Source organism: Daphnia magna, linkage group LG8, assembly GCF_020631705.1.
Source record: "Daphnia magna isolate NIES linkage group LG8, ASM2063170v1.1, whole genome shotgun sequence".
Classification (NCBI taxonomy): domain Eukaryota; kingdom Metazoa; phylum Arthropoda; class Branchiopoda; order Diplostraca; family Daphniidae; genus Daphnia; species Daphnia magna.
This window is the reverse complement of record NC_059189.1, coordinates 3,123,280-3,137,690: the sequence shown is the minus strand read 5'-3', so window position 1 is coordinate 3,137,690 and position 14,411 is coordinate 3,123,280. Positions and strand designations below refer to the sequence as shown.

At 40.5% G+C, this 14,411-nt stretch overlaps 2 protein-coding genes across 2 annotated transcripts; both read right to left on the bottom strand.

The window, feature by feature from the left end:
* Positions 1-5,309: 5,309 nt before the first annotated feature.
* LOC116928835 lies at positions 5,310-8,365 on the bottom strand. The gene is made up of 6 exons (XM_032935959.2): positions 7,110-8,365; positions 6,907-7,010; positions 6,702-6,793; positions 6,368-6,531; positions 6,126-6,294; positions 5,310-6,042 (listed from the first exon to the last, which is right to left on the bottom strand). The coding sequence occupies exons 1-6, from the start codon at positions 7,195-7,197 to the stop codon at positions 5,796-5,798; spliced, it is 864 nt and encodes a 287-aa protein (XP_032791850.2). The 5' UTR covers positions 7,198-8,365; the 3' UTR covers positions 5,310-5,795.
* Positions 8,366-8,709: 344 nt separating this feature from the next.
* On the bottom strand, positions 8,710-10,432 carry LOC116928834. The gene is made up of 6 exons (XM_032935958.2): positions 10,298-10,432; positions 9,846-9,973; positions 9,543-9,694; positions 9,302-9,456; positions 9,061-9,197; positions 8,710-8,985 (listed from the first exon to the last, which is right to left on the bottom strand). The coding sequence occupies exons 1-5, from the start codon at positions 10,386-10,388 to the stop codon at positions 9,088-9,090; spliced, it is 636 nt and encodes a 211-aa protein (XP_032791849.2). The 5' UTR covers positions 10,389-10,432; the 3' UTR covers positions 8,710-8,985; positions 9,061-9,087.
* Between the last annotated feature and the right edge of the window lie 3,979 nt (positions 10,433-14,411).

Here is a 14,411-nt window from a genome sequence, read left to right as displayed (position 1 = left end):
CTAGTATTCAAAGTTCCCATCGTTACTGAAGAATGCTGAGATACTTGCGGAGAAGAAAAAACTGGTAACAAGGCATGACAGGCTTTTACTCCCAGAAAGGGCAAAAGGATATGAGGGGCGCGCGTACTTGGCCAAAGACCTTTCTCTCGTCCAATCGTCAGATAGCTATAGCGCGCTATAGCGATAATAATTCATCAGAGAAAGGTTACCGTGCCCTCTTCATTGATGCTGTTTGAGATTTTTAACACTTGAGAAAATATCGCGCAGGAAATGCAGCATTTAAATCTGAGAAATTTATTGAGTCGCATTGAGAAATGAATATTTTGCATCGTTGAATGACCCAGCCATTTTCATCGCTAGGTGATACCGAAAATAGAAGATGATTTTTATTCCGTTGCTTTCATTCCATCTTGCGTGGATTTGATTTCTCGGAAGAGGGTGTGGCGGTTATCTCATTTTGTTATATGTCTTTCGATCGATAGCGCACTAGCAGATGTTGAAAGTGGCAAACCAAATTTTTAGGTTTCCTCCCTTCTTCACTGTCTTTTTCTCTTTGTTTCCTCGACGTTGCGCAAATGGATATAGCAATAGTGCTGTTGCTTTTCTTGAAATTGAAAACAGAGAACAAGAACTTGTCGGGATCGATATGTAATCCGCAATAGCGCGGAATAATGGCGAGGCAAAGGCAAGTCAATGAGAGAACGAGAAGGATTAACTTTCCAGCCAAACGAACCTTTTTCGCTCTAGACATTGATTTACACATTGCTTGCGGAGTTTGTATTTTTAGCGCTAGGCAAAAGAGAAAAAAAGAAGGGGGGGGGCGAATATTTTCATGCGGATGTTTTTGAGGGCGATCGAACCGGATGACGTAAGAAAAGAAGAAAGGAGTGAGGTTGGCATAAAAAAAAAAAAATCAGGAATTCGTCATCTAATATTCAACGCAAACTGCTCGATTGAGCGCGGATGGGATTGGATTGCCTAGTAGTTGCCGCGGTGTGATTCACCAATATGGACGCCCCAGATTTGTATTACAGCGTCAACAATAAAGTCAGGCAGCAGGGTGGAGGAATAGCTCCGAAATGGAGGAACCACTTTCCCTTCAAAAAAATTTTTTTTTTTTCTGTGAACAGAGTCTCTGCGTTCTGTTCTTCACGCAACCCGCCGTGACGAAGCGGTACTTTTGAACGCTATAGCTCTCTCTCTCTCTATTCTTTCACCTCTCTCCGACCGGATTGAAACTATTGGCCAGGGCTATAATATGTAAGGAGGCCGAGGTAGAAAGAAGCAGATCCGTTGTTCGCTCTCGCATCCGTAGAGATCAAAGACGCTATATATATACAGACAGAGGAGCATTGATATATAAAGGCTGGATATATAGTCACAAAAGTCTTCCATATCCGACCCACCCCCTTTCTAGTTCTCCGGTGCACAGAGTTGGTACGGAAGAGCCAACAGAAGCAGAATAAGTTGTGTCACCGCCGTTGAGTGAAAAAGAAGGGGAAAAAAAAAATCAGATCTTTATATTTGAGCTTATTAACTGAATGGATCGATTCGGGCTTTTCAGATCCTATCTCTCTGTGTGTGGACGTACATGGTACGTACTCCTGGCCCCCGATTCTATTAGACATCTAGCAGGTCTGTCTCCACTATTCTTGATGTCGTGCTCCGTATTACATTAGGCTCGGCGTAGGCCCACTACAATGCCTTTGTATTATGGAGCTACTGATCAAAACTCTATTGCGGAGCACTCATAACGCAATCAGTGAAAACGGAGCTTTCACTTTTTCTTCTTTTTTTAGTTCACCATTCATATGAAAGTATGAAATTAATTGCCGTGCAAGAAAAACAATTTTAAAGCTCCTTTTTTTTTGGCAATAAAATCAAAATGCGTTTGAAAATTAAAAAGGAAAACACGATTGTGGCCTAATGTCAACCGCATTTTGAGTTTTTCTTTCTGGGTTTATTTCAACTAATTGTCATTAGAAGGAGAAGCGCGGGGTCACCGTGTCTTCCTTTTTTCTCTTTTTTTTTACGACTTGATTTTTGGATGCGTTGAATGCACGTGCCCTACTTTGAACGAAAAAAAAAAAACAAAACTCCCTTTTCACCAATTAACTTTCGATTGGAGTCGACAGAAAGCTAGTAGCCTCATCTGGGCCAGCGAGATCAAAAGGGTGACTTGACTTAATAGCCGTCTCTATACGATAGCGTTTGGCGTGTTGCAGACACCGTGACCCGAACGTGAGAAAAACCCACGCCAATCAGAACATGGGTCCCCCAAAATTCTTTTACTTCTGTTTAATGTACTTCCATTAAAGCGGCTCTCGAATTTTCCGAATGCCACGTACACATGCCGAGTAGATTTCTATTCAACGCGCAAAATTGTAAGCGAAATGTCCGTTGAAATTATTCAAACGAAAAATGTTTTGATAATCAACGAAAAGCTACGCTTGTGTATGTCTTTGAAGCTATTCCATCCAACTAAAGTAGATGCAACTTGTTGTGTTTAGTTTTGGGGATCAAACAAACTTTTTTGGGGGGCACCCAGATTTCAATGAAAAATTCAAATGTAACGCACGCGTCGGTACGAACTCGGTCCTCCCGATGGTTCAACAACTTCTCTATTCTCCAAACTTTCGTTATTCTTAACTGAAGAAAACAGGGGTTACGCTATACGGAGGGTCAATGGCGGGAAGAGTCAATTAGATAGTTATGTGTCCACTTGTCGTTATCCCATCGTGATTTCAAGCCAATTATGCAGTTAATAATCTGACGAAACATTGTCCCTTTGTATACCTAAAGCTAGTTCATTAGTCCGGACACGTAATCGATGCGGACTGAATTTGGGCGTGGCCGTGAGAGGCCGATCATACCAAACATTCCAAATCGATTGCAAGTGGACGCATAGGATGCAACGTCTTCCAGCATCAATTAAATTCCTTGCCATGTAGTATCTAACGTAGGTATTTGCCGGAGGCACGTCAGACCATCCTTGTTGTTCGTAAAATATGCGAGTTTTTTTTTTTCTTTAAACTATTTCATGTTTTATGCCCTTGTGCCGTCAGAGACACCATACATAGACAATCGATATAAAAAAAGGTGGAATGACGTTTTAGTAGAATCACCAAGTTGCATGTCGTCAGCAAAGAGCCAAAGTTTGGGAACAATCAAAAAACTTTTTGTACGCCACTGCCTGTGTAGACGCAGTTCGTGCTTACACGTAACGTCATCAATAGTTTTTTTGGATTGTTTTAAATTGAAACTTTATTGGGCCCTAAGAAATTGTTCCTTTTTTTTTTTTTTTAACATACTCAATTCTTGCGAACTCATATTGAAACACACACGTCACAGCAATTACAGCAATCAAAATTTGAAAAAAAATGTTTGAAGCGACGCATGCGCAGTAGACTTGGAATTGCGCACATTAATTGCTCTAGCGCCTTTCATCAGAGCCCCAATTATTTTTGACTGATGTTTTCTGCCGTCACAAAGTAATAGGGGGACGGGGGAAAAAAAATAACTTGTCCGTCTTTTATATTATGTAGGTCAGCGATCTATTACGTTTATTAGCTTCATTCCAAGTGCATCTTTATTGAGTCTACAAGCGAAAACACTTCATAACTACGGCCCTTATTGATTTGCATTACAAAGTACAGATGCAGTGGTTCATTACCTTTTGTTTAAAAAAGAAATTATCCTTTTTTGGGGGAAATTTTCCGCATGTTTTTGACTTGCAGTCGATCGATCTTTATCCCGCCCAGTCATCTTGATGGGCCGTTGCTGGTCAGCCCATCAGCAGCATTGACTTTTAGGGCTGGGTCTAAACTCTGAAAGTCTGGTTGTAATGGTCCCTATTAAAATGGAAAACGCAAATCGCATTAATGTGTACAAGTAAGCGTGGAATAATAAGAATTTCATCGCCTCGGTTAGGAAAGGTGCAGGAAAATGTCAATATGTAAACACAACGGCCTTATTCGTTCAAATTCAACCGCACATATTGAATTTCCCACGCCTTTTCCGGGGCTACTGCATTTCACGAGGGGTGTAACTTGCACGATGCACAACAAACAAGAAAGGGAACAAGACACACGGACAGTAATGGCATCCATTGTGCTGTTGAGTCGTTTTTTTTTGTATTTTTTACTAAGCCTATTTCTTACTTTCAGAGATTTTTTGGCTCCAATAGATTGCACAACAGTCGCTAGTGATGGCTCTGTGCGTGCGATTGAATAACGTGCGTGTTATCGTGGCGTACGCAACGATTAAATTGAAAGGAGCTGAGAGAGCGTGAGAAGCGCAGCTGTTCCGATGTCATCGGAACCGAGAAATCGAATCAGTTGCATTTTCTTGCATTTCCTTCTTTCAAAAACAACTGACGACATCGAGTCATTGTTTGCCTCTGTAAGCCTTTCCGTGTTCCTCAACATTTTGATGATGGCGCTCACGAATTGAGCAGTCCCCGTGCCGTCTGCTCGTTTTCGCACGGATCAGCAGGTAGTCCCCTGTTGTTTGGACAGTTTGTTTAAGTGAATGATAGGCTAGTCATGATGATGGAAGCAGCAGTCGTCAGCTTAGTTAAAGGGCATAAAGGCAAAGAAAGAAAAAAGAAACAAATAGATGGGATGGTAGAAAAAGAACATCCGTCACCGTCGATTTTAACGGAAAGAAACAACACGCAGACCGGACAGAGTACATAAGGTAGCCTTGTGTTCCCCCGCAAAAGAAAGAAAAAAGGAATAAAATGAAAGCCCCAAAAGGGAAGGTAATTTTCCATGGAAAAACGCTAGAGGAGATTTTGTCATTATGCGAAATTATTCTGCAGGCTGAAGTTTAAATATTTGAAAAGCGGAAAAAGAAAGAAACGAGAATTTTTGTGGATGAATTATTCGGCTTGTATTAGCGCGCGCAGTCTTTTTGCATAGTGTATGCGATTGGGTTTTACTTTATCCCATTTGATTTTTTTCTTCTCGAATATTCAACTGCGCCATTTCCGAGCCGTGACGTGATCGTAGAGCGAATGTTCAGCGGTTTCGAACAGAGGTCACACTGAGACTTCCTTCCATATCTTATTACCATTAAAAGAAAATAAAAATGCGAGCCATCGAAATATGAGCAGCGGTTGTCGTGACGGATAAATCGAGTGTGTGTTTCACGTTTTGATCTTTCGTCGCGACATGGCGATGACGCCATGTCGTGCCTCCCCTAGAATGTCGTTACTGTCTTGCTTATTTCGCTTATGCATTTGTCACTCGAACTCTAGTGAACTAGGCAAACGAAATCGACACGTAGCGTTTTTGTGTGTGTGTGTGTGTGTGGATTGAGGCATTGTATTTTTCAATGAAAATGTTTTTAGATTTCACGGCTAGCAAATTATGTTAAGAGCCATTTTTACGGCTATTCGACTCTGTTTTTCCCCTCTACGCTTTTACCGTTGAGTGGACGCTCGATTAGAGAGATAGAGAGCGATGATCTACAATAATCACAACATGGATCATTGAGTTTGACATGAAAAGTAAATCATACAAACACAAGAAATAGGCGAATATAAGGCACGTTGTTATAGGCAGTTGCGTCTTTAGAATCGCTTCACTTGGCAATTTAAAAAAAAAGATAGAGATAAAAAAAAAAAGGGGGAAGAACTTGTCAGTCCATCCTCTCACTCGGCAGTTTGTTCAATCCATTTTGTTTTCTCGTCGTCGCAGTGACATAATCTTTCTCCATGCCAATCCCCCTTTTTAAACGGCTGTAAAAATGGGGCTTGTCATATTTGCATACAAGTATTTACGTGGCGCAGCTCAGAACGACTTGGCCGATAGCCAACGACGGATCTCGACGCAGACTAATGCCGACATTATCGATAAAAAAACGGGATGAATCGCTCCGACTCCGTCCATTTCACTGTTTTCTTGTGTTTCCGGTTTCCCGTCGACGCACATTAAGTGGTCCATGACGGTATCGATAGCGCCCTGGAAGACGTCGACGCCATTCTTTGAGCATTTTTGAAGAGTCCCAACAGCGCAATTTGTGTGATTCCTCAGTAACCTTTAAACAAACAAAGAAAATGTGTGTGGGGGGCGTTAATTTCTTTCTCTCCCGATCGATTGATAAAGAGGTTGATGACTAACATGCAATTGTGCGCATTAAAGAAATCATTTTCCTCTGCGATGGTTCCCCAGTAATTAATATTTCGATGACTGTCAGCCGCCTGTCCAGCAGTTCTTCCAGGAAAACATCGTGCCAAATGCCTCCCGGGTCGTCTGACAAAACATTGAGGAAATCCTTGTTTGAAAAATTCTTGACAATCGAAACGGTAGAAAGAGAAATGAAATTATTTATCGTGTCGTGAATGTGTACGTGTTTGACTCACCGTTCAATTTGGAGCCGCCGTCTTTACAAAAATAGTCGAGTGCGGCGTTCAATGCCGCACCGACTGCATTAATATTTTTCTTTGGAATTTCTCGACTGTCTCCGCTGCACGATTCCAAGGCTTCGATTACTGATTCAAAGCATTTGCCAACAGCCGAGAGGTCACTGTACATCCAGTATTAACTAAAGTTATTGATTGTCATCGAAACTGGCGATATGTTTCAAAAATTCTCTTAAATTATGGGTACAGGACCGGCACCGAGGCTTATCATCGAAGCAAGGGCATTTGTTTTCTTATTGGATTTATCGGTTGGTCGTCAAGTAAAAATACGTACTCGCATATCTGTTTGACGTAGACGGTATCCGGAGAAGCAGAGCTGAAGCGTTCGTAAGATAAATTTCGATCGTTGATACAGTCGCCAGTCCTCTGCACGGATGGTGGAAAAGGGCAACACGCGTTCGATTTCCAGTCAATAGCAAGCAACAGTATCAGGTTATGATTCATGCAAGTGTCATCTACTGTGTACAGATAAAGCTGACCTTGAGCGATGTAGAGGCATCGGGGCAATTGTCGATCAGTTCGGTAAATTCGTCCTGGACAACAGCACCAAACAACTTCTCGATGGCGTCTGCCAACACTTCATCTATATCGGCCAAGATCAAATGTCATAATCAATTCACGTCAAGTCGATAGTAATCAATGCCAAGATCGTGTCAGAATCGATGACGCAAAAATGATTTACCGAGATAGAGTTTAGTTGAATTCAATCCAGGTGTCAGCAAGGCGATTAGCACGAGCAGGGCGTGGAAAAAATCTAATCCGCACTTCATGTTGCGACCACGGTATGCGCAATAATGTTGGAACCACTAACGTAACTGAACAATCCAACTCCCTTTTTTTTTTGTATTTAATTTTTACTGGCGTGCATCGAAGCTGAACGGCGGTTTCACTCTGATGAGTGGTTCGGTTTCTACTTGGGTCGGGTTCGGCCCGACATTTTTTCTTTCGTCTCTGATTCCTTAATCTCCGCCCCTCCGCCTTCTTGTTTGTTCCTTTAAAAAATTGCTTTTTGTGTTTGTTTTTTTGTATTTTTTAAACCACACCTTTGCGTTGCTTATCGTTTCGTTTGCTATCTGAGCAGGACGCCATCATAAAGCCACAGTTTCCCGATGACGTTTTTTTCATCTTTTTGTAGCCAATTGTGACGAATGCTTCATCACGGCCGTTTGTTGGGCGCTTCAATGTCATTTCGTAAAAAAAAAAAAATAATTTGATTTCGGCCATCCCACGGATATACGCGATGCATCTCGAGAGATTTCTCCTAAAACGTCTATCTAAAGACACGTATTTACATGTTCTAATCATTTGCTGTCGCTTCTTTAGTGACAACCGATCCTTTTTCCTCGCATTTGCAAACGGGAATTGTTCGTTTTGCTTTGGATACGAAGAGGAGAGTCAAATGTAAATGCAGACTTGTAGTCGCACCGTTAATGGCGATACCATAGCGTGTTGGAGATGCGTTTTGGCAAGAGATCTCTGCTGTTTCGCTCGTTTCAACGTTGTTCTATGGGCGCTGCAGTCAAAATAAAGGCTGGAAACTTCCCCATTTTTTTTGTGTGTGTGTGTGTGTGTGTGTGTCCCCTTTGGAGTGTGATATTGATGGCTTTATTGCACGGAAGAGAAGGGCGATCCGTTGTTTGTCGTGCGACACGGGCAACATAGTAATATGCAACGACCTCCTGTTTCTGACCTGCTTTTCTTGCTCCATCCAAACCAAACCTTTTTGGACACCGTCCCAAAAATGTTCAAAAGGCCCGTTTTTATCGTTCTCAACACTCGACTCGAGTGCCCTGGCAACGATTTAAGTATAAAAATTGAAGCGGGGGGAACGATGGGTTCATATGCACCATAGAGTCAGGATGATGTACATGTACATTCGATTGTAGTTTAATTTTAGCGCAAGCTTCATTTTGTATACATCTCGTCCCCCGACAGTCTGTTCGACTATCCCTGTTTTATTAAACTGTCGCCCGACTTGTTCATCGCCCATCCCATAAGTCTGCGTACACACACACGGACCTGGTGTGATGATGGCTATACTATCGTCGAATTAGACAGCACGCACTGTGTGGGTGGTATGTTTCATTCAGCACGCGAGCGCTGGGGAAATCTGGAAAGCAGATGAAGTTGTTCCACACGTAAAGAACGAGGTATATAGATTCGATTTCTGCACAGTAATGGCCGTCGAAGATGGAGATATCGTCATCGCCCGATGACTGAAAAACGACCAAGATGAGTCACATCGCGTAGGTAATTCCAAAAGCCTTTTGTGTATACTGAACAATAAATAAAAATAAGTTTAATGTTAACATTTGCAGAACCCGAACTACACGAACAAATGATACATGCAAACTAGTATGCAAAGTAGCAGTACTGCGAAGCTATTGTTGTAGCTTGCCGAAGGGCCGCTCTCGTTAACGGTGTGGATGTAACTGCCACATTTGGTTTCACTCATGATGGTATTTAATAATCCTCGAATGATATCTTTGACGTTGCTCGAAGGATTGGTGCACTGCTCAAACACTCGGACGATACACTCGTTACTCTCTTGATGAATCCTTGCGAACAGCAACCCCCAACAAAGAAATAAGGTAAACGTAATATTGATTAGGTTTTTGAACACTAATTTGTACCTGCAATTCTCCTTCTGAAAAATAGAGTCATTTCCTTGCAGTCGAGTGAGGAAAAGAATGTCGCAGTGGAAAGCAGTCAAGGATGTCCGCGTCATGTGGTTCTTTCAGACACTCGGTGCCGCCCCCAGCAACGAACCCTAGTGATACAAATGGGTAAGAGCTTTCAATAAGAGGAGAAGACGAAAAAAGATTCTGTTTTAAACATTTTCTACGTGCAAAAGGAGAGCCAAAATGTACTTACTAACGATGCGTTCTCCTTCGTGTTGGCAGGCGTAGTTCAGCGCGCCCGACAACGCGTATCCAAGCGATTGTAAATCGTGATCGCCCTGGACGGCCGTGCAGCCTTTGAGTGCCACAATGAACGACTGAATGCATTGCTCAATGTCCGGTATGTGACTGTATATTTAGTGGGGACACATTTATTCGACCAGTTCGATGTACTTTATGGAGCCTGTATCTAACTGTATATGTGATCTGAATACTTATTGCATAGGCTCGTAATGGGCGCATCATTCATGCTCGTTGTCGTCCTGTTGTCCGACGGAATGCGAATCAGCAGGCCATCGCTCTGCTTCGCAATGTGATCGGTGAAGAAAATCCTCTCCAAACAGACGCCCGTCTGTGCCCATTGATCCTGTGAAGACGACGACACAGTGACTGTATTATTATGATTTGTTTTTTCTTTTATTTATTGATATACTGTATGCATAAGTTTTTTTGTTTTCCTACTCTGTGGTCAAGGATTGTACCGGCAGGAAAGGAGCCATAATCGAATAGTATAGTACCTTGACGCGGCGCACTGCCTTCGATCCGTAGTTTTGCATGCAACCGCGTAGGAACGCATCAACGTCAGAATAACTTCCCAGCGGTTGCACGGAAGCCACCAAGTTATTATCCAACGTATCACCTACGCCTAATGTTAACAGTAAGAAAAGTTTAATCCGTGAAATCGACAATCTTTTTTTTTTCTCCATCCCCATTGAATGTTTTAAACTGAAACTTTTTTTTTTCATAATTAAATAGGGTTGCCCATTATTTAAAGGAGGAAACCACACCACTGAATACGTGCTGGCCTCTAGCGATGCAACTACCATCAACCCATAAGTCAATTGTTTTGCTCGAACCCAAAAGTTGGTTCAGTTGATTGCAGTTAACTTCTATAACTTTATAATTGATTTAATTATCCATTTCTCATCTAAAGTAAAAAGCAACAACAGTAACAAAAAAATGTTCTGACCGTGATTTGAAGCCCAAGCGAAACTGTTGAAAAGTAGAAAGTTTAACACTAATGGCACGCACATAACTAATGAGCAAGAGATGCGTCCCATGACGATCAGACAGCGAAAACAGTCGACTAACTGACTGGGTTGGCACTCCGTTCCCGACTAGTAATTGCGTATTGACGTCAATTGAATTGTGCTGCGATGGGACTAATGCGGATTTGTTGTTCCGTACCTTGGTGCGGTGGTGGCCACTTCCTACCGGAAAACGAACTTTGTAACGTCAGAGCTGCTCCAACGTTTTGACAAAGAGGATATGGAGGATAGTTCTACGAACTATATCAGGTCTGCATGCTATAGTTTCGAAAAATAAGCAATGCGGCGTTAGTACTTGCTTCTTGATCGTGGATCGGTAAAACCAGGAGTTACGGATGCACCTCTTCCGGTTGAGTTTTTTGGGGAATTATTGCTTAATAGATGGGGTGAAAGAGAAGGACAAAATGAAAGCCTGGTTTTCCTTGAAACTTTTAGCATTAATAAGCGCCTGCATGGCAATATATTTAAATGTTTTGTTTTGCAACTGTATTGAATCCCAGCTCACACGATTCTTGGGTTCCCAGCAAGTTCCCTATTAAGGAGTCCCTTGCACCTTCAATATAGTAATAGTAAATACAATGTCTTTGCAATGCATTCTTTAATTTTATTAACTTTAAAATTTTTTAAGTTTTTTTTTTTAGTTTTCCATTTTAAGTTTTAGTCTTGCGCAACCATGGCCTTTATCTACACCAAAGTCCTTCACCAAAATAGGCTTTCCGATCATTGGGTTTGAGCGGCAGTGATCTTCGTCTTAAATATCTTGAGGATCCTCGTATTGCTGGAGATCAAGACGAACAGAGTCCCGCTGATTGATGAAGCTAAGCGCAGACGCCAGTCTGAAGATTTCCATGTACGTTAGATGGTCGGTCTGATGAATAAGAGTATGCATCGAGGCAAAGTTTTATTTATTTTATTTTTATTTTTTTTTAAATACTTTCTAGTGTTCCAAAGTCCCAGCTGCAAGTGACATGTCCAGTCCTTTTCGGATTATTTCTTACGATGCGGAAAATCTCGTCTCGAGAAACGTCTCGACGTAACTAGTGGCCTCATTTGTGAAGATATCAATTTCACCTTGCTGTTTTGGTTTTTCTTCTTAGTCTACTTTTGTTTGTTTTGTTGTTTTTCTCGCCAGAATCCAAATGCTCAACATTTTTTTTTTTTTTTGTATTGCCTTTCTCACATAATCCATATTATTTCGGACGAAGGTAATTTTTCCCTGCTAGAAGAATTGATATCAAACGGTTTCAGCCAAACTTGACACCTGTCTTCGATGAAAGGTTTGTCTCGGATAGCAAAGAACTGAGTAATTCACTGAATACATACAGTTTTGGACTTGATATAGTAATCATACTTTACAACTGTCTGGTTTACACAGTGAAATTTGATCTACCTTCGACCATACTTCAATATTATTACAAGTGTGAAAAGGTTGTCTTTAAGTCACGAGGAAGTAATGAATGTGCTCATGTATGAATCGTGGTGAGCGTCGACAGGTGACGCCGAAGGTTTGTTCATCGAACTGGCAGATGGCGTTAAGCAGTGGCACCCAATCTTTATTCTTAAAACCCAGAGGTGTTCTTCACTTTTCAGGAGGATTGATTGATGATACTTGTTGATTAATCCATGAAGAATACCAATACATGGATAAGTGGAGGATAATACAAGTATACAACTGTAATTCCTCATGGCATTTTCATTCACGCATACGGGGCAGTTCGTGAGCAGACGAACAATTGAAAGGGCCTTGCGCAGTCTAGCTGCATCCAGCCAGATACTAGTAGAACCCAAAACATTGTTTTGACAAGTACTGCACTTATTTCGGTTGCAGGTTTTCACTAAATACCAAGTAAGTAAGTGCTTTAATTTAAAAAAATATTTTTTTTTTTTAAAAAAAAAAAAAGGGGCCCCCCCCCCTTTTGGGCCGATAGGGGCCGGGCTGGTCGCCAATTCGCCATACAATCTCGGAAACCGTTTGTCCTTACGGCAAAACTGACAACGTATCCATGTAGGATGAAGACGAAGTGTGAAGTAATCATCCCCGCTTCACCCCGCCTTCCCATTTTTGTCAAAATTGGCCAAAAACGACATCTCTTGAAATTATCCAAAAATCACACGGCATAATCGAAATTAAACGCTGATTTCGATTTAGTGATTGGTTTTCTCATTACACCAGCCGTTTCAAAAATTAACGAAAACAGTGCTATTAGCGCAACAACATAATTTAGGCTTTTTAACGTTTAAATCAAAAACTATTAGACCAATAGAAAAATAAACCTGATTTTCATGATTTTCATTCAATTCTGAATCGAATTCATGTATTTTAAGCAAAATTTGAAATTTGGCCAAAAATGAAAAAGTGGGAAGGGTATAGCCTTCCCACTTTTGTCAAAATCGGCCAAAAACGACATCTCTTGAAATTATCCAAAAATCATACGGCATAATCGAAATTAAACGCTGATTTCGATTTAGTGATTGGTTTTCTCATTACACCAGCCGTTTCAAAAATTAACGAAAACAGTGCTATTAGCGCAACAACTTAATTTAGGCTTTTTAACGTTTAAATCAAAAACTATTAGACCAATAGAAATATAAACCTGATTTTCGTGATTTTCATTCAATTCTGAATCGAATTCATGTATTTTAAGCAAAATTTGAAATTTGGCCAAAAATGAAAAAGTGGGAAGGGTATAGACCAAGATCGGATGCTGAGTTGCCAAGGCTGAATTCCGACCTGCGGTATTTGTCCTCTCGGGCCCTATAGGAGGGAAATTAAAAATAATATATTTAATTAAGTTGTAGTTAGTTTTATTACAAAATCTTTTGGAATCGTGTACTATACCTCTGTGCTGATATAATACAAAAAATTTTATCTCCAAAAAAAGCTGTTATTTTTCCAGGAAACTTTTTGAAAGGTACTTGTTTACATTTTTACAATGTACCGTAGCAGACGTTAAGTGATTGACTGTGACTAGTGACTGTAGTGTCAAACTGTTTTCGTTTTTTATGTCATGAGTAGTGTAGTTTGTGATGTCGGTAATGAGTTATTTGACACAATTAGTCTTTTTAAGTTATCTGATTATGCTAAAGGACTTATTCATAAGGAAACAGAAATTTACTTAGAAAAACGTCTGCTTCTTGTTCTACAGTTGTAATACGGGGAGGGGGGGGGGGTGTTGTGGAAAGGTAAACAAGTACCTTTCAAAAAGTTTCCTGGAAAAATAACAGCTTTTTTGGAGATCAAATTTTTTGTATTATATCAGCACAGAGGTATAGTACACGATTCCAAAAGATTTTGTAATAAAACTAACTACAACTTAATTAAATATATTATTTTTCATTTCCCTAGGGCCCGAGAGGACAAATACCGCAGGTCGGAATTCAGCCTTGGCAACTCAGCATCCGATCTTGGTCTATAGCCTTCCCACTTTTGTCAAAATCGGCCAAAAACGACATCTCTTGAAATTATCCAAAAATCATACGGCATAATCGAAATTAAACGCTGATTTCGATTTAGTGATTGGTTTTCTCATTACACCAGCCGTTTCAAAAATTAACGAAAACAGTGCTATTAGCGCAACAACTTAATTTAGGCTTTTTAACGTTTAAATCAAAAACTATTAGACCAATAGAAAAATAAACCTGATTTTCGTGATTTTCATTCAATTCTGAATCGAATTCATGTATTTTAAGCAAAATTTGAAATTTGGCCAAAAATGAAAAAGTGGGAAGGGTATAGCCTTCCCACTTTTGTCAAAATCGGCCAAAAACGACATCTCTTGAAATTATCCAAAAATCATACGGCATAATCGAAATTAAACGCTGATTTCGATTTAGTGATTGGTTTTCTCATTACACCAGCCGTTTCAAAAATTAACGAAAACAGTGCTATTAGCGCAACAACTTAATTTAGGCTTTTTAACATTTAAATCAAAAACTATTAGACCAATAGAAATATAAACCTGATTTTCGTGATTTTCATTCAATTCTGAATCGAATTCATGTATTTTAAGCAAAATTTGAAATTTGGCCAAAAAT